Consider the following 18,669-nt stretch of genomic DNA (forward strand, 5'->3'; position numbering starts at 1 on the left):
TAAATACCATAAAGGTCAACGTTACTGAAACTGTGACCTACGATATCATAAAAATGAACTCAACAAATAAAAGAGGCTTGCTCTTCAAGCTCACGTTCTCCTCTGAATATGTGTTCCATTCGCTTGTCTCTATGACTGCTTTTTCCATTCTGGAGAAGCCCATGTTCCTCCTCGAGCACATACCTCTCTCTCCTCTCATATTTGTCTAAATAAAGTAAGTTTCATTCAATAGAAATGATCTTGCTTCACAAAAATAATAAGTAAATCACTTAAATTGCTGGTCCTGAAAGACAGTTCAAAGAACTGGAGCACATACTTTGCATGCATATTCTGATATGTGCATGTCTAGACCCCTAAAGATGTAGCTCTAGTGGTCCTGAGCACTGAGCCATCAGGCCCACACCAAAGACATTGCCGAGAAATCTGGAATGTAGGGCTGGAGAGACAGTACACTGACTTTGGAGAGACAGTACATTGACTTTGCGTTGACTTTGCATGCGGCTGGCCTGAGTTCGATAGTTGGAATCCCATTTGGTCACCAGCGTACAGACTCAGGAATAACTCCTGAGCATTACCGGGTGTGACTAAAAAGATCAAAAAACAAAAAAAAATCTAGGAGTAACCCAAGTCTACCCTGTCCCCAGCCCCTGTTTGGGGGGGAAGGGTGATTCCTACAAAAAGTAAAAACAAACAGGCAAGAATCTAGCTTAGAAGTAAAGCTCCTGATTTGCATATGCAAGGTCCTGGGTTCTTTCCCTAACACTGAAAACAAACAAACAAATATTTAAGGACTACTTATTCTGGAGAGAGAGTACAGTGGGTAAAGCGCTTTCCTTGCACAAGGCTGATCCAAGTTCTATTCCTGGGAAACAATGGAAAGAGCCAGAGCAATAGTACATCAGGTAGGGAGCTTGCCTTGCTCATGACCAATCTGGGTTCAATCCCTGGGATACCCTGCCTGAGCTGGACAAGAATAGGATTCAGCACCACTGGGTGTGGGCCTAAAACAAAAACAAAACAAAAAAACAATGGGAGAGGATGCAGAGATAGTACATCAAAATCAGGCACTGGACTTGCACATGGCTGACCCAAGTTGGATCCCCAGGACCCCATATGGAATGTGGAGTTCACTAAGAATGATCCTGAGTACAGAGTTAGAGGTAAATCTGAGAACCACTGTGTATAGCCCAAAAATAAACCAAAAAGCCAATGGGAAGGGGTCAGAGAGCAAGCTCAAAAGGTGGAGCATTTTGCTTTGAAAGCAAGAGGCTGGGTTCAATCCTCAGCACCGCTGGAAATGACCCTTGAGAGCAGGACCAGGAGTAGTTCCTGAGAAAAAGTAGGTATGGTACCAAAACAACAAATAAAATAGGGGCCAGAGAGATAGGGTGTCTGCCTTGCAGAAGGACGGTCGTTCAAATCCCAGCATCCCATATGCCCCCCCGCCCCCCCCCCCAGCCTGCCAGGATCGATTTCTGAGTGTAGAGCCAGGAGTAACCCCTGAGCACTGCCGGGTATAACTCAAACCCCTCCCCCCAAAAAACAAAAACAAATAAAATAACAAACATCAATAACCAAGAAGGGTAAATTTCAGCTCTTAGAAACTACTTGCTCTTCCAGTATCCCCTAAAGCAAATAACTGACATTATTTGACATTAAATGATATTCATGGCTTGGGGGTAAAGTAATAGTATGACAAGTAGGGCCTTTCCCTTGCGTGGAGCCAACCTAGGTTCTATCCTGACATTCCCAAGTACTACCAGGAATAACTCCTGAGGGCAAGGCCTGGAACCCTGAGCATCATAAATATGACTCCTCCCCAAAAATTCATAGGTCTATATAACTTATAAAACCTTCATACTGGACCCGGAGAGACAGCACAGCGGCGTTTGCCTTGCAAGCAGCCGATCCAGGACCAAAGGTGGTTGGTTCGAGTCCCGGTGTCCCATATGGTCCCCCGTGCCTGCCAGGAGCTATTTCTGAGCAGACAGCCAGGAGTAACCCCTGAGCACCGCCAGGTGTGGCCCAAAAACCAAAAAAGCAAAACAAAACAAAAAAAAAAAACCTTCATACTATAGTTAAAGAATATAGGGTAAGGGGCAGAGAGATAGTACAGGGATTGAGGTACTTCCTTGTACTTGACTAACACTGGTTCAATCTTAGGCATTCTAGTTCTCCAAGCAACACATAATGATCCCTGAATAGAGTCAGGAGTAAGCCCTGAGCACTGCTAGGGTGGAACCAAAAAAAAAACTGTTTGAAAAAGGAAAGATATAGTACAGTAGCTACGGTGCTTTTCTTGTACATGACAAAGGTTCAACCTCCAGCATTTCTTTATGTTCCCCAAGCACCGCCAGGTATAATTCGTGAGTGCAGAGCCAAGAGGAACCCCCTAAGTACTGTCATGTGTGGTTCCCCAAAAAATAAATTTTAAAAACTGTTTAATTGGGGAAAGTGCAGTTAGGACAGATAAGGGTCCACTATGACAATAATGGTTAGAAATGACCTGGACAAGTAGGAACTGAAAAGAAGTAAAGTGATGTGCATAACACCCCTTTAGTAACAACAGTATTGCAAACCACATGCCTGAAAGTAAAAAGGACAGAAAGAGAGATAAAGAAGAAAAGTATCTGCCATGGAGGCAGCTAGGAGTGGGATGGGGGGAAGAATGGAGAGGGCTGGGGACAATGGTGGTGGAAATGAACACTGGTGAAGGGATGGGAATTGAAACACTATGATCAAAACTCCACTATCAACTTTTTACCTCTGTATCTCAGTCATTTAATTTAAAAATTTTTATTTTGGGTTTTTTTTGGGGGGTGGGGAGTCACACCCAGCAGCACTCAGGGGTTACTCCTAACTCTATGCTCAGAAATCGCTCCTGACAGGCTAAGGGGATTCGAACCACCATTCTTCTAAACACAAGGCAAATGCCCTACCTCCTTGCTATATTTCTGGCTCCTAAAAAAAAATTTTTTTTTAATTGTTTGAGGGGACAGAAGGTAGAGAAGGGGAGGGAAAAGGGATCATGGTGGAGGGAACAGATATTCCAAGAGGGTATGGTTTTGGAACATTGTATGTATGAAACCTTATTGTTTTGGGTTTTTTTTTTTTTGGTTTTTGGGCCACACCCAGTGACGCTCAGGGGTTACTCCTGGCTATGTGCTCAGAAGTCGCTCCTGGCTTGGGGGACCATATGGGAAACCGGGGGATCGAACCGTGGTCCATCCAAGGCTAGCGCAGGCAAGGCAGGCACCTTACCTCTAGCGCCACCGCCCGGCCCCAAACCTTATTGTTAACAGTAATCATGGTGCCTCAAATTAAAAATATATATTTTGGGGCTGGAGAGATAGCATGGAGGTAAGGCATTTGCCTCGCATGCAGAAGGTCAGTGGTTCGAATCCTGGTGTCCCATATAGTCCTAAGCCTGCCAGGAGCGATTTCTGAGAGTAGAGCCAGGAGCTCTGCTGGTTGTGACCCAAAAACCAAACGATAGATTAGAGATAGATAGATAGATAGATAGATAGATAGATAGATAGATAGATAGATAGATAGATAGATAGATAGATAGATAGATAGATAGATAAGACAGACAGATGATAGATATAGATACAGACAGACACATACATACACACACACACACCTTTTTTTTTGGGCCGGAGAGATAGCATAGCAGTAGGGTGTTTGCCTTGAACTCAGCTGATCCAGGACACACGGTGGTTTTAAATCCCAGCATCCCATATGGCCCCCCCATACCTGCCAGGCCCTTCTGAGCACAGAGCCAGGAGTAACCCCTGAGTGCCGCCAGGTGTAAACCAAAACCAAAACCAAAACAAAACAAAACAAAATTTTAGAAAAGATTATAGGGAAGCCCGTTTCCAATTCAGAGTTTCCAAACTCACCTGTTATTTCAGGCCAGATTTTGTTCTTCCATTGATCTATACACACAATAATCATCAAGCTGAAGGCAAGTAAAAACACAAGACGAAGGGATGTCAGTGCAAAGAACCTAGAGAGAACAACAGAGATCATCATCCTGGGCCAGAGATAATACAGTGTATGGGGCGCTTGTCTTGCACATGGTTGACTTGGGTTGATATAGTCCCATACAGTCCCATTAGCCCTCCTAGAATAAGCCCTAGCATAGTTGAATGTGGGCCTCTGCCCTCCCCACCAAAAAAAAAAATTCCAAAGATCATTATCCAATTAAACTAATTTCAGAAAAGTCCAGATGTTTATTACAGGTTCTGAGGCAAATAAACTAAAGTCATAGTTATATACTTGGGTAAATTACTTCAGTTTTTTTGGACGCCAGGTATTTTCCCTATGGGAGAACTTCTGCAAAGATCGAAGATGAAAAAAACAACCTCTTAAAGCCCTTCTAACTTTCAAGTCTATAATTCTATTAATTTCAGGGAGAAATTCATCCATGATAACAAGTCGTTTTGGTTTGTTTGTTTTGTTTTGTTTTGTTTTGGGCCACACCCAGCAGTGCTCAGGGGTTACTCCTGGCTGTCTGCTCAGAAATAGCTCCTGGCAGGCATGGGTGACCATATGGGACACTGGATTCGAACCAACCACCTTTGGTCCTGGATCCGCTGCTAGCAAGGCAAACACCACTGTGCTATCTCTCCAGGCGATAACAAGTTGTTATGCTAAAAGCAAACATCTTGGAGCTAGAGAGATAGTACAGGTTAGTTAAGATGCTTGTCTGGGGGGCCAGAGAGGTGGCACTAGAGGTAAGGTGTCTGCCTTGCAAGCGCTAGCCAAGGAAGGACAGCGGTTCAATCCCCCAGCGTCCCATATGATCCCCCCAAGCCAGGAGCGACTTCTGAACGCATAGCCAGGAGTAACCCCTGAGCATCAAACGGGTGTGGCCCAAAAAAAAAAAAACAAAACAAAAAAAAGATGCTTGTCTGGCATGGAGCTCACCCAATTCCATTTCAGTACCTTCTATGTTTCCCTCCCTGAGAACAGCCAGGAGTCCTGAGTACTGCTAGGTGTGGCCACAAACAAAAACTCAAAGAAAACAAACATCTCGCTACCAAATTAGACCTGTTGAAGGGCAATAAACTGATAGAAATGTCTTAATATTTAATTAAATTACATAACCTTCTCTAAATTAAAGAAAGTGGGGGGGTGGAGAAATAGCACAGCGGCATTTGCCTTGCAAGCAGCCGACCCAGGACCTAAGGTGGTTGGTTTGAATCCCAGCATCCCATATGGTCCCCCTGTGCCTGCCAGGAACTATTTCTGAGCAGATAGCCAGGAGTAACCCCTGGACACCGCCGGGTGTGGCCAAAAATACAAAACAAAACAAAACAAAAATACAAAACAAAAAATATATTTTAAAAAGTGGGGTCTAAAAAAAAAAAAAAAAGAAAAGAAAAACAACCTGGTAATGGTCACATAGAAAGTTAGCAATAAAGTTATACCTGAAAGTCAGTTCTAACTAACCAATAATTCTCAAACTCCCAAAATTACAGAGAAAGAACAGCTCTTGATTCACTTTATGAGGTCAGTAACAATACTCTTGACACCAAACCCAGACAAGCACAAGAAAACTAGAGACCAATTATTCCTTATGGATTAAATTTTTCATAAAATACTAATTGGGGCCAGAGAAATAATACAGCAGGTAGGGCACTTGCCTGGCACACAGGTTCAACCATGGCATCTTAAATGTTACCCCGAGCATATCCAAGAGTGATTCTTTTTTTTTTTTTTTTTTTTTTTTAGTTTTTGGGTCACACCCGGCGGTGCTCAGGGGTTACTCCTGGCTTTCTGCTCAGAAATAGCTCCTGGCAGGCACGGGGGACCATATGGGACACCGGGATTTGAACCAACCACCTTTGGTCCTGGATCGGCTGCTTGCAAGGCAAACGCCACTGTGCTATCTCTCCGGACCCCCAAGAGTGATTCTTGAGTGCAGAGCCAGGAGTAATTTTTTTCCAACTTATTCCAAGAATATAAGAAAAAAGTTTGAAACACAAAATCAATATATGAGGGTCAGGGCCAGAGTAATAGTACCAGTAGTTAGGGTCCTTTGCCTCTCCCTTAATTAAACCCTGTTTCTGACCCTCAGTTGTTGGGATTTTGATTGCCCTTGACATAGGCAAGTGTTCTACTATCTAGTTTACATCTAATCTCAAAAATGTTTCTTGTTTTATTCAGAGTGTTGCCTAACAATATACCTATAAAAACATATTTGGGGGGGCCGGAGAGATAGCATGGAGGTAGGGCATTTGCCTTGCATGCAGCATCCCATATGGTCCCCTAAGCCTGCCAGGAGCGATTTCTGAGCATAGAACCAGGAGTAACCCCTGAACGCTGCCGAGTGTGACCCAAAAAACAAACAAAATCATATCTGGGCCAGTGAGTAAAATACTTGGCCTTATACATGGTAAACCGAGGTTCAACACCCCAGTATTCATACCCTTGAGCACCAGTAGTGATCCCTAAGCATAAAGATAGAACTGATTCCATGGGGCCAGAGAGATAGCATGAAGGTAGGGCATTTGCCTTGCATGCAGGACAGGGCGGTGGTTCAAATCCGGGCATCCCATATGATCCCCCGAGCCTGCCAGGAGCAATTTCTGAGCGAAGAGCCAGGAGTAGTATCTGAGCACTGCTGGGTGTGACCCAAAATCCAAAAACCAAACCAAACAAAACAAAAAAAGATAGGACTGATGCCAGAGCAATGCTGGTGTGCCCCCCCAAACAAACAAAAATAGGGGCCCGGAGAGATAGCACAGCGGCGTTTGCCTTGCAAGCAGCCGATCCAGGACCAAAGGTGGTTGGTTCGAATCCCGGTGTCCCATATGGTCCCCCGTGCCTGCCAGGAGCTATTTCTGAGCAGACAGCTAGGAGTAACCCCTGAGCACCGCCGGGTGTGGCCCAAAAACAAAACAAAAACAAACAAACAAACAAAAATAATAATAAACAGGGGCCAGAGAGATAGCGCAGTGGTAGGGCATTTTTGCCTTGCAAGCAGCTGACCCAAGACCAATGGTGGTTGGAATCCCGGCATCCCATATGGCCCCCCATTCCTGCCAGGAGCAATTTCTGAGCAGAGAGCCAGGAGTAACCCGAGTGACGCCAGGTGTAACCTTTACAAATTACTGAGTAAAATACTACTAGAAGGGGCAGGAGCAGTGGCGCAATGGTAGGATATCTGCCTTGCACGTGCTAATCTAGGACGACCACGGTTCAATCCCCCGGCATCCCATATGGTCCCCCAAGCCAGGAGTGATTTCCGAGTGCATAGCCAGGAGTAACCCCTGAGCGTCACCAGGTGTGGCCTAAAAACCAAAAAAAAAAAAAAAATACTACTAGAAGAAAATATAAAGCACCAGGACATAACTATACACAATACTACTACTCAGTTTTACAATAGAGACTTTCATTAGATGTTATTACAGCAACCTATTTAGCAAGGGTAAGAATGGCCATTAAATTGTATTACAAACCAAGGGGTCTAAAACAAAATTTTGAAAATGATTTTTTTAGGGGGAGAGGTTCTGGTGATGCGCAGGGCTTACTCCTGGCTCTATGCTCAGCAGACTAAAAGGGTTATCAGAGATCCCCTTGTTGCCATACAAGGCAAGTGCTCTACTCACCATACTATTACTCCAACCCAAAAAATTTTTTGAAAGGAAAGAATGACTGGGGGCCAGAAAGATAGCACAGTAGTAAGGCATTTGCCTTGCAATCAGCCGATCCAGGATGGACGGTGATTCGAATCCCAGCATCCCATGTGGCCCCCTGTGCCTGTCAGAGGCAATTTCTAGGTGCAGAGCCAGGCGTATTGTCAGTTTTATATTTTAGAATACATCAATCCACATTACAAGACTTTTAGTAGAGCAAGAAGGATGGAAGAAAAAAGATTTAGAAATCCCATACCAATGAGAAACCTATTCCAATTTCCACCCTACCATTTATAGGCTCTGTAATTATCAGAGATTAAAGAATGAAAGCTGCTTAACAAAAGCAAGCCTGAAGAGCTGCCCAGGGCCATCAATCTTCTCTCCAAAGTCAGTTAATCATCCCAACAAACAAGTAAATTTCACAAGGTTAAGGACAAAGCTTCAAGCCTTATCCCCAATGTGCTTCCGGTCCTTGGTGTGACTATTTCCTCCAGATTCCTTGTAAGGGCTCTCTGAGGTGGTGCTCCAGACAGTCAGCTATCTATCCCAAGCACAATTACAGCACAAACAGAAACTGGCGGGAGAGAAAGATTATTAACTCCCCTAAGAGTGGTGGCTTTCCAAAGATGGTGACACTAAGACTACCGTTTTTCTGAGCTATCTTGGAAGCCCCTATGGTCTCTCTACCTTGCATTCTTATGCCTCTATTTAATCCAGCATTTATTTAGTGTCCACTGAAGGCCAAGGCCTTGAGATAAGCAGTGAGCTATAGAATAGAATGAAACATGAACCATACTCCTGAGTATTGTGTGTGTGTGCTCACAATATAATAGACACAAAGATAATCACAAAAAGGACATCTAAGCTGGTTTAGACCTATAACTGGTGAAAAAACAGAGCGTGTAGGTGTGGGGAAGGAGAGGACATTCAGATAAGAAGAAGAGCCAGATATGGATACATTTCAGAAACTCTAAGTAAGTAGTTTAATGTAACTGGAGCAAGGAAGGCGGATGGAGTGTGGGAGTGGAGTCACAGCCCTGGAGCGCCTTAATGACAAGGCATTTTATTGGACTTTAGCCCTGAGACAAAGATGAATCAGTCAAGAGTTTCACAATAGGTGTAGATTCTGAGTTATAAAGACAAACTATGAGGGGCCGGGAAGGTGGCGCTAGAGGTAAGGTGTCTGCCTTGCAAGCACTAGTGTAGGACGAACCGCTGTTTGATCCCCCGAAGTCCCATATGGTCCCCCCAAGCCAGGAGCGACTTCTGAGCCCATAGCCAGGAGTAAACCCCTGAGCATCAAACAGGTGTGGCCCAAAAACCAAAAAAAAAAAAAGACAAACTATGAGCATCATCTTGAACAAGGTTTTGGTTTTTGGTTTTTGGTCACACCCGGCAGTGCTCTGGGGTTACTCCTAGCTCTACGCTCAGAAATCACTCCTCACAGGCTCGGGGGACCATATGGGATGTCAGAATTCGAACCACCATCCTTCTGTATGCAAGACAAATGCCCTACCTCCATGCTATCTCTCCAGCCCTTTGAACAAGATTAAGCCAGGTCCACAAATCAACTTTAGATCCAGATTTACCCTTCTTTCCTTGAACAAGCCACACTAGAAATTCAGACCTTTCTATACAATATAAATTAACATTTCTTGGGAAAAAAATAGGTCAAAAAAAAAACAAATAAAGTGGGGCTAGAAAGATAGTACAGAGCCAGGAGAAACTCCTGAGTGCCACTGAGTGTGGCCCAAAAACAAACAAAAAATAGGTTCCTTCATATCTATTTTAAAAAATACAATTGAGGCTGAAGAGATAGTATAGCAAAGTAAGACACTTGTGTCTTGTACTTAGCCAATCCTAGTTTGATCCCTTGTACTTTCCATGGCCACCCAAGCACCATCAGCTGGAGTGATCCTTAAACACAGAGTGGAATTAGTCCAGTGTACTGTCACTCATGGCCCAAAAATAAAAGGAAAAAATGGGAGCCGGAGAGATAGCACAGTGGTAAGGTATTTGACTTGCATGCGGAAGGATGGTGGTTTGAATCCTGGCATACCATATGGTCCCCCGAGCCTGATAGGGGCAATTTCTGAGCATAGAGCAGGAGTAACCCCTGAGTGCTGCTGGGTGTGACCCAAAAACCAAAACAAAAAAACAAAAAAAAAAAACACTCAGAAACATTTTTCAGCAACTATAATCAGCAAGAGAATTTCCCAATTTAGTAAAAACCACCACAAATCCACCCAACTTTAGATCTTTACCTACGATGTACTAAATGTGAGGGCAGCCTACTTTTCCTTCTACCAAGTATGTGTTCATAATTCATTTTTCTTCGCATTTCTTCCTCATGCTTTGGGGTTTTCTTTGGGGGGGGAGTAGGTAGGGTTGGAGCAATATTCAGAGCTTTCTCCTTACTCTGTGCTCAGAGTAACACCTGGCAGTGCTCAATGATTAAACAGAGTAAGCCACATTGCAAGTATAGTGCTTTAACCATTGTTCTATCTCTCTGGACCTATTTTTCACTTCTTTAAAAGGCAAGCATGTCCACTTACATTTAAAAAAAATGAAATATGATGGGGCCAGAGAGATAGCATGGTGATAAGGTGTTTGCCTTGCATGCAGATGGTCCCCCGAGCCTGCCAGGAATGATTTCTGAGCGTAGAGCCAGGAGGAACCCCTGAGCGCTGCCGGGTGTGACCCAAAAACAACAACAAAAGAAAAAAAAGAAAAAAAAAAAAGAAAGAAAGAAATCTGAGCTAAAGAATGAAAGAAATTAAATGAAAAATGAGCTAGTATACCATCTATGAACAATTTGGCCCAAAAAGCAGAATACTTGAATTGGAATTTGATCAAGTCTCTAGCTCCAAAGATTAATTTACAGGAACTAGCACAGGGAGATGCAATCAGCAAAATCCAGTCTGTGGGACATGATACAGGACTAACTAGTTTCTTCAACAACAAATAAAGTGCAAAGAGGAAAGAAGTCAGGGAACCACAGAGTCACAAGAAGTAGACCACTTGGATGTTAGTCTAATCAGGGATCTCAAACTCAATTTACCTACGAGCCGCAGGAGGCAAAGTTGGGGTGATCATTGAGTGCAAAGTCAGTAGTAAGCCTTGAACATTGGGGGGTGTGACCCAAACAACTAAAACAAAACAAAACAAAAAAAGATTCTTCTAGGGCAGGGCCACAAATTATTGTATGGAGGGCCGTTTGCGGCCCACGGGCCCCAAGTTTGAGACCCCTGGAACCAACACACTTTTATTTTTTTAAACCATCTTTAATTCTATTTAATTGGGGGGAGGAGAGGGTTAGGCCATATCCGATGATGCTGGGATTTGTCCTAGCTCTACTCTTCAGGGATAATGCCTGATGGACTCGGGGGACCAAATGGGGTTGTTGGGGATAGAATCCAGGTTGGTCGAGTGCAAGGAAAGTGCCCTTACCCACTGTACTACCACTCCAGTCCTCAGACTATTTTTTAAAAAATGAGGGGTCTGAGAGATAGCAAGGAGGTAAGGCATTTGCCTTTCATGCAGAAGGACGGTGGTTCAAATCCCGGCATCCCATATGGTCCCCCGAGCCTGCCAGGGGCGATTTCTGAGCATGGAGCGCGCTGCCAGGTGTGACCCCCTCCCCCCCCAAAAAAAAGAGTGGCCAGCGTGATTAAACAGTGGGCTCCAGGGTCCATGTCTTGAACACAGGCACTACAATATGATCTGCTGAGTCCAACAGGAGCAATCTCTAAACACAATCCCCCAGACACTTGTGCCTGAAGACCAAAACAAACAAGCCACAAACCCTGTATGATGCACTAGAGATCTTAGAAGGGGCTTGCCTCGCTTGCAATAATCCTGGTTCAATCCTAGAACTGACTGAAGTGCCACTGAGTATGATCCAATCTCCCCACATCTCAAAACCCAATGATATTCATAAGAAAATTGAAAGTTTGAACACCGAATGAAACCATTCATTTTTTTCAAATATGGTAAAGGAGAGGCATTCTTTTTTTCCTTTAATTTTTAGACACATATTGAAATGCCTGGATTAAATGAGAGCAAGGATTTGCCTCAAAATAATAAAGGAGGTGAAATACCACTGGGCATACTCAGGAATCACTCCTGAGGGCTCAAGGGACCATAAGGGATGCTGGGAATCAAATCTGAGTAGGCTTCATGAGTGCACTATCTTTCCAGTCCATTTTTAAGTAAGACATCAGCTTTTTGAGCCATGCAGAATAATGCTCAGATAATATTCCTGGCTCTGCACTTAAGGGAACCATATGCGGTGCCAGGGACTAAAAGTGAGCCAGCCACATCACATATAAGGCAAAACTTACCTCCCAGAGGGATATCTCTAGCTGGTTTATTTATATAGTTGATTTTTTGGATTTTAGGGCCACATCCAGCTGTGCTCGGGATGACTCTTGGTGGTACTAAGGCCCGTACCATAAAGCCAGGATCAAATTAAAGTTGACCGCATGCAAGGCAAGCCCTTATCCCCTGCACTGTATTTCTAGCACTGCTTTGGGTTTTTTTTTTTTTTTTTTTTTTTTTTTTTTGGGCCACACCCGGTAACGCTCAGGGGTTACTCCTGGCTATGTGCTCAGAAGTTGCTCCTGGCTTGGGGGACCATATGGGACACCGGGGGATCGAACCACGGTCCGTCCAAGGCTAGCGCTGGCAAGGCAGGCACCTTACCTTTAGCGCCACCGCCCGGCCCCTGTTTTTTTTGTTTTGTTTTGTTTTGGTTTGGTTTTTGGGCCACACCCAGCGTTGCTCAGGGGTTACTCCTGGCTGTCTGCTCAGAAATAGCTCCTGGCAGGCACGGGGGACCATGTAGGACACTGGGATTCGAACCAATCACCTTTAGGTACTGGATTGGCTGTTTGCAAGGCAAACGCCGCTGTGTTATCTCTCCGGGCCCTGCTTTGGGTTGTTTTTAAAAAGTTTCACGTAATGATCAAATCCATTTTTCTTTTGTTTTGGGGCCACACACAGCAATGTTCAAGGAGTTCCATGTGGCTCTGCATTCAGTAATTATTACTGGCATACTCAAGGGATCATATGAGATGCAATGAACCCTGGTCGGCCATGTGCAAGGCAAGCTCCCTACACACTGTTTTACCACTCCAGTTCTTATACCTCACACTCAGGGGTTATTCCTGGCTATGTTGTCAGAAATCGCTCTGGGTTTAGGGGACCATATGGGGGGACGCTGGGGGATTGAACCATAGTTTGTCCTAGGCTAGTGCGGGCAAGGCAGACACCTTACGGCTTTCGCCACCACTCTAGCCCCCAGAAGCGATTTCTGAGTACAGAGCCAGGAGTAACCCCTGAGCAACACTGAGTGTGACCCAAAACCCTCAACCAAAAAATATTCCAGGTAAGCTCTGGGATCACATGGGGTGCCAAGGATTGAACCTGGGTCAGTGAGTACAAGGTAAAAACCCTACCTGATGTACTACCAATCGGGCCCCATCAAAAGCAAAATAATTTTGTTGAAGTTATCTATATCATGAATCCTCATTTTAAATACACATAAATTAAGAATTTGCTATAACCATAATAAAGATCAGGGCTATTTTCTTTTCTTTTTTTTTTTTTTTTTGGTTTTTGGGCCACACCCGGTAATGCTCAGGGGTTACTCCTGGCTATGCGCTCAGAAGTCGCTCCTGGCTTGGGGGACCATATGGGACGCCGGGGGATCGAACCGCGGTCTGTCCGAGGCTAGCGCAGGCAAGGCAGGCACCTTACCTTTAGCGCCACCGCCCGGCCCCAGGGCTATTTTCAAAGAATATATTATTTTGGGGTTCCTTTGTATATTTTCTCTGGCATTTAAGAACAAAGCTTTGGAACATCTTATAGGATGAAATCCAGAAAGCTCATAATTGTAAAGCATTTGTGGCTGGCTGGTTAATGAGATAGGTAAATTAGAACGAAAAAACTAACCCAGCCTACCTCATCTAGTGACAGTTGTTGCTTACAAAAGAAAAAAAAAATGCAACCAGTAGCTGCCACCAACCAACCTATCTTATGTCAATGGGGATAATATAGCCAACCTTACAATTAATACAAATAAAAACTGATGACCCCAAAAAAAAGGCAAATAAAAAAAAAAAAAGCTAAGGTATTCTGGGAGATCTCTTTCCTTTGGGGGGATTTAGAGTAACTCTGTGCTGGGGCACAGTTTGCTCCCAGTAGAGAATTGAAAGATCCCAGAGGACCATTCAGGGCAGTTCTGTGGAGTCAAGGGCCTTAACCCCTCTGCCACCCCATCCTGTGGAACTTGGCTACCAAACTGTAAAAGAATCCTCTAAGATTATGAGAAACATTTGCTTGATAGATTTCATCTGAAATGTGAAGTATAATTTCCCTCCAAAGAACAAATGTCTCTATTTGACTCGGTCCTAACTTCCATTTACTGTTTATTTCACCTTTTTTTTTGGGAGGTGGGCACACCCTGCGGTGTTCAGAGGTTACTCCTGGCTCTGTGCTCAGAAATCGCTCCTGGCAGGCTCAGGGACCATCGAACCACCGGGAATCGAATCACTGGTTGTCTTGGGTCCGGTGCGTGCAAGGCAAATGCCCTACTGCTGTGCTCACTCTTTGGCCCCTTCATCCAAATTTTATTTTTATTTTTTTGGAGGGCACACCCATTGCCACTCAGGCTATGCGCTCAAAAATCACTCCTGGTTTGGAGGAACATATGGTATGCCGGGATTCGAACTACCATCTGTCCTCGGTCAGCTGCGTGCAAAGCAAATGCCCTATCACTGTACTATCTCTCCAGTCCCTTCATCCAAATTTTAACTACATATAAATTTTAGGGTTTCGGTACTGACTGAACCCAGAATTCTTGCATACAAGGCAACATCCTAAGCCCCTCACCTCCAATTCTAACTTTTTACATAAGAATCACTACATTCAGCTGGGGCAACAGGACAGTAGGTAGTCCGGTGCTGTTCATTTGCCTTAAACGTGGCAAACCTGGATTCAATCCCAGGCACCCTATATGGTCCCGAGCACTGTCAAGAATGATCCCTGAGCACAGAGCCAGGAGTGATACCTGAGCAACAATGGGTGTGACCCCTCCAAAAAAATAAAAATGGACAAAGCAGAATCACTATATTCTTTAAATGATTTTCATGGTCCTTTTTTTTTCTCTTCTTTGGTTTTTGGGTCACACTCGGCAGCGCTCAGGGGTTACTCCTGGCACTATGCTCAGAAATAACTCCTGGCAGGCTCGAAAGACCATATGAGGTGCCAGGATTCGAACCACCATCCTTCTGCATGCAAGGCAAACACTCTACCTCCATGCTATCTCTCTGGCCCCAGTCTTTTTTTTTTTGGGGGGGGGGGTCTTTTTTCTTTTGATTTTGTATTATTTGGGGGCCAGACCTAGTAAGTGTTCAGGGATCACTCCTGGAGAAGCTCAGGGGATCATACGGGGATGCCACATTGTCATTTCTGGGTGGGCCACATGCAAGGGAAACACTGTACATGATTTACTATCTTTCAGGCTCCTAATATAGGTCACTTTATAAAATAGAGGAAAGAGGCCAAGGGGAACATGAGGGAGTGAAGGAGAAAAGCACAAGGTAAAAAAAAAAAAAAAAAAAAAAAAACACAATAAAGCTGATCCACGATGGACCACAGTTCGATCCCCAGTGTCCCAAATGGTCCCCCAAGCCAGGAACGATTTCTGAGCACATAGCCAAAAGTAACCCCTGAGCATCACCGGCTGTGATCCAAAAAACCAAAAATAAATAATAATAATTATTTTTGTTTTTCAATGATAAAAATAAGATTTCAGGTCAGAGAACCAGATAGTACAGAGGATAAGGCACTTGCCATGCCTTATTATTTACCCTACCTAGTTCAATCCTCAGCCCCGCAAATGGTCCTCTGAGCACTGCCAGGAGTGATCACTGAGCACAGAACAAGAAGTATGCCCTGGCTTATGTGTGGGTTTTAGGTGTGACCCAAAAACCAGAACCAAAACAGATTCCAGGTCAGAGCGAGATGGCTCAAACGACTGAGGTCATGCTTTGTACGTAGGAGGGTTGAATTCAATCCCCAACATTGCATGATCCACAGAGCACAGCTGAGAGTAGCTCCCAAGCATAGATAGAGCTGGCAAGGGGCCAGGAAGGTGGCGCTAGAGGTAAGGTGTCTGCCTTACAAGCCCTAGCGTAGGGCAGACCGCGGTTCGATCCCCCGGCGTCCCATATGGTCTCCCCAAGCCAGGGGCGATTTCTGAGCTCATAGCCAGGAGTAACCCCTGAGCGTCAAACGGGTGTGGCCCAAAAACAAACCAAAAAAAAAAAAGCAAAACAAACAAAAAAAAGATAATAATAAAAAAAAAAAAAGATAGAGCTGGCAAAAAAGAAAGAAAAAAAAATGGCAAAACAAAGAAAAAAAAAATTTTTTTTTAGTTCAAAAAAATCTCCTAGGCTAGGGAATTAAGGTGTTTGTCTCACAGATTAGGGGTGGGGTAGGGAATAATACCGCAGGTAACCAAAATTAATAAATAATACCCAGGGCCCGGAGAGATAGCACAGCGGCGTTTGCCTTGCAAGCAGCCGACCCAGGACCTAAGGTGGTTGGTTCGAATCCCGGTGTCCCATATGATCCCCCGTGCCTGCCAGGAGCTATTTCTGAGCAGACAGCCAGGAGTAACCCCTGAGCACCGCCAGGTGTGGCCCAAAAAACAAAATAAATAAATAAATAAATAAATAAATAAATAAATAAATAAATAAATAAATAATACCCAAACCCCTAAATAAACTGAAAAGAAGCTCTGAAGTAATCCAGCACTCCCTGAACCATACATTTTTTGGTGGAAAGGGAGATGTGGGAGGCCTTGAGCTCAAAGACATTCATTTCCAGTCTCCTTTTGGCCTCCTAGCTCCTACATAGGAGTCAAACCTATTATTACACAGACCTATTCTATCTTATTTTGCATGGTTTTGGGGTCACACCTAGTGGTGATCAGAGCTCACTCCTAGCCCTGAGCTCAAGAATCACTCCTGGCAGGGCTTGGGTGACTACATGTGGTGCCAAGAATTAAATCAAGGTCAACTGCCTGTAAGACAAGAGCCTTAAACTCTGTACTATCTCTGGCCCTTTCCAACCTGTTCTTTTTTAAGCCTATCAGGATAGTCTCTGGCTAACTCAGATATTCCTCCCTCAGATAATTCACTTAAAAATGTGGATGAGGTTGAAGAACAGACAAGCTGTTGGAAAGGCAGTCTGACATCCCTATTATTATCCTAAAGATGAATTATGCTGATCCAATACAAACTAAATTATCTCTGATGGACTCCCCACACTGCCTTGTATGCTACTAGTCCCAAGGTCCCCTAAGCACCATGAGGAGTGATTCCAGAGCCAAAAGCCAGAAGCATGACTGAGTGTGGCCCTCACCCCACTCCCAACCTACAAAATGAGGGAAGGCCTAGAAATACTACAGTGGCAAGGTAGCTCCATTTAGATCTTTGCTGTTGTTTAAATCAGCTAAAAGACAGCACATTTCTAGTTACAAAAAATATATATATCTTTTGGGGGGAGTGAGAAAATCTTGGCCACACCTGCAGTTTTCAGGGGTTCTTCCCAATTCATTACTCAGGTGCCAGGGATGGAACTGAACATGGGCCTCCTACACCCAGAGCATGCACACTAGCCCTCTGAGCTGTCACCCTGGCCCCAAGTTACAGAAAACCCTTAATGAGAATCAAGAACACCAAAAGTTGAGAACTAACCACTCAACTCTGATTTTGTGTACTCCTCCATTATAAAACCTCAAAATGTACAACATATCTGTTAGGGATGCATCATTATTCAAAATAGAAATAAAATAAAAACTATTTCTGACCTAGTTTGTCTGACCTCAACTAATGACCTTTCTCTTTCCTTGATTAAAACATTTTGCCACTCTTTGGCATTTCTTAGTGAAATATCAATAGCCAAATTCAACAGGACACTACTGAGATGTAAAAGGTAACTTTCATTCTGAAACTCAAGCTACCCTCCCAGAAATTTTATTTCTCTAAAACAAAAAAAGTCAGTGAGGGACCAGCATAGTACAGCAGGTAGAGTGCTTGCCTTGCATGTGGCCAACCCCATTTGATTCGTTGGGTCTGATTGACACCCACCTATATGGTCCCATGAGCCATGTAGGAGTGATCCCTGAGCAAAAAAAAAAAAAGGAAGAAAGAAAGAAAAAGAAAAAAAAAAAAAAACAGGAGTAAGTTTGGTGTACCACTGTGTATGGCCAAAATGAAAAGAAAACAAAAAGTCAATGAAGTCCAATGTCAGGCTTTGACAAGGCCCTAAGCTCTAAGGCCTAATGCACAACCTAGACAGCTCTAAGCACTCTTCATCAGCGCCTTCCGTCTCAAGCACCTCAAGCTACACCAGTGCTTCTCAATTATGTCATGCCCCCCACAGGAAGAAGAAACATTTTTCGCGCCCCTTGTGCGACTGTAAATAGTATCTTTATTTAAAAAAATAAAGTTAACCTGCAAAACAAAAATATATAAAATAATTTAAGTTGATTTTTTTGTTTTTTTGTTTTGTTTTGTTTTTTGTTTTTTTTTTGGTCAAACCCGTCGGTGCTCAGGGGTTACTCCTGGCTGTCTGCTCAGAAATAGCTCCTGACAGGCACGGGGGACCTATATGGGACACCGGGATTCGAACCAACCACCTTTGGTCCTGGATCTGCTGCTTGCAAGCAAACTCCACTGTGCTATCTCTCCGGGCCCATAAGTTGATTTTTTTAATCAGAGGTGATATCTGGATTAATGGCTACAATAAGCATGTTTTGCAACGCATAGCTTTTCGAAGCGGGGTTTGAAGAAGGACACAGCAACTCTAGCAACTCTCAGCTCCAGGGACATAGAGAGACATAACACGGGCCTTAGCTCGTTATGACAGTGCTTGCTGAGGTCAAATGCACCCCTCCTTAGGAGCCTCACAGGGGCACGCCCCACTATTTGAGAAGCACTGAGCTACACTA

General features: G+C 44.0%; 1 protein-coding gene across 1 annotated transcript in view; it reads right to left on the minus strand.

The window, feature by feature from the left end:
* The window catches only part of RETREG3 (reticulophagy regulator family member 3), a 34,581-nt gene that overhangs the window by 13,266 nt on the left and 2,646 nt on the right, over window positions 1–18,669 (minus strand). The window contains exon 2 of the mRNA XM_049779730.1: window positions 3,903–4,009. Coding sequence (XP_049635687.1) covers window positions 3,903–4,009 — 107 coding nt within the window. The remainder of the gene's footprint in view (window positions 1–3,902; window positions 4,010–18,669) is intronic.

The sequence above is a fragment of the Suncus etruscus genome, chromosome 1 (genome assembly GCF_024139225.1).
Source record: "Suncus etruscus isolate mSunEtr1 chromosome 1, mSunEtr1.pri.cur, whole genome shotgun sequence".
In the NCBI taxonomy this organism is placed as follows: Eukaryota; Metazoa; Chordata; class Mammalia; order Eulipotyphla; family Soricidae; genus Suncus; species Suncus etruscus.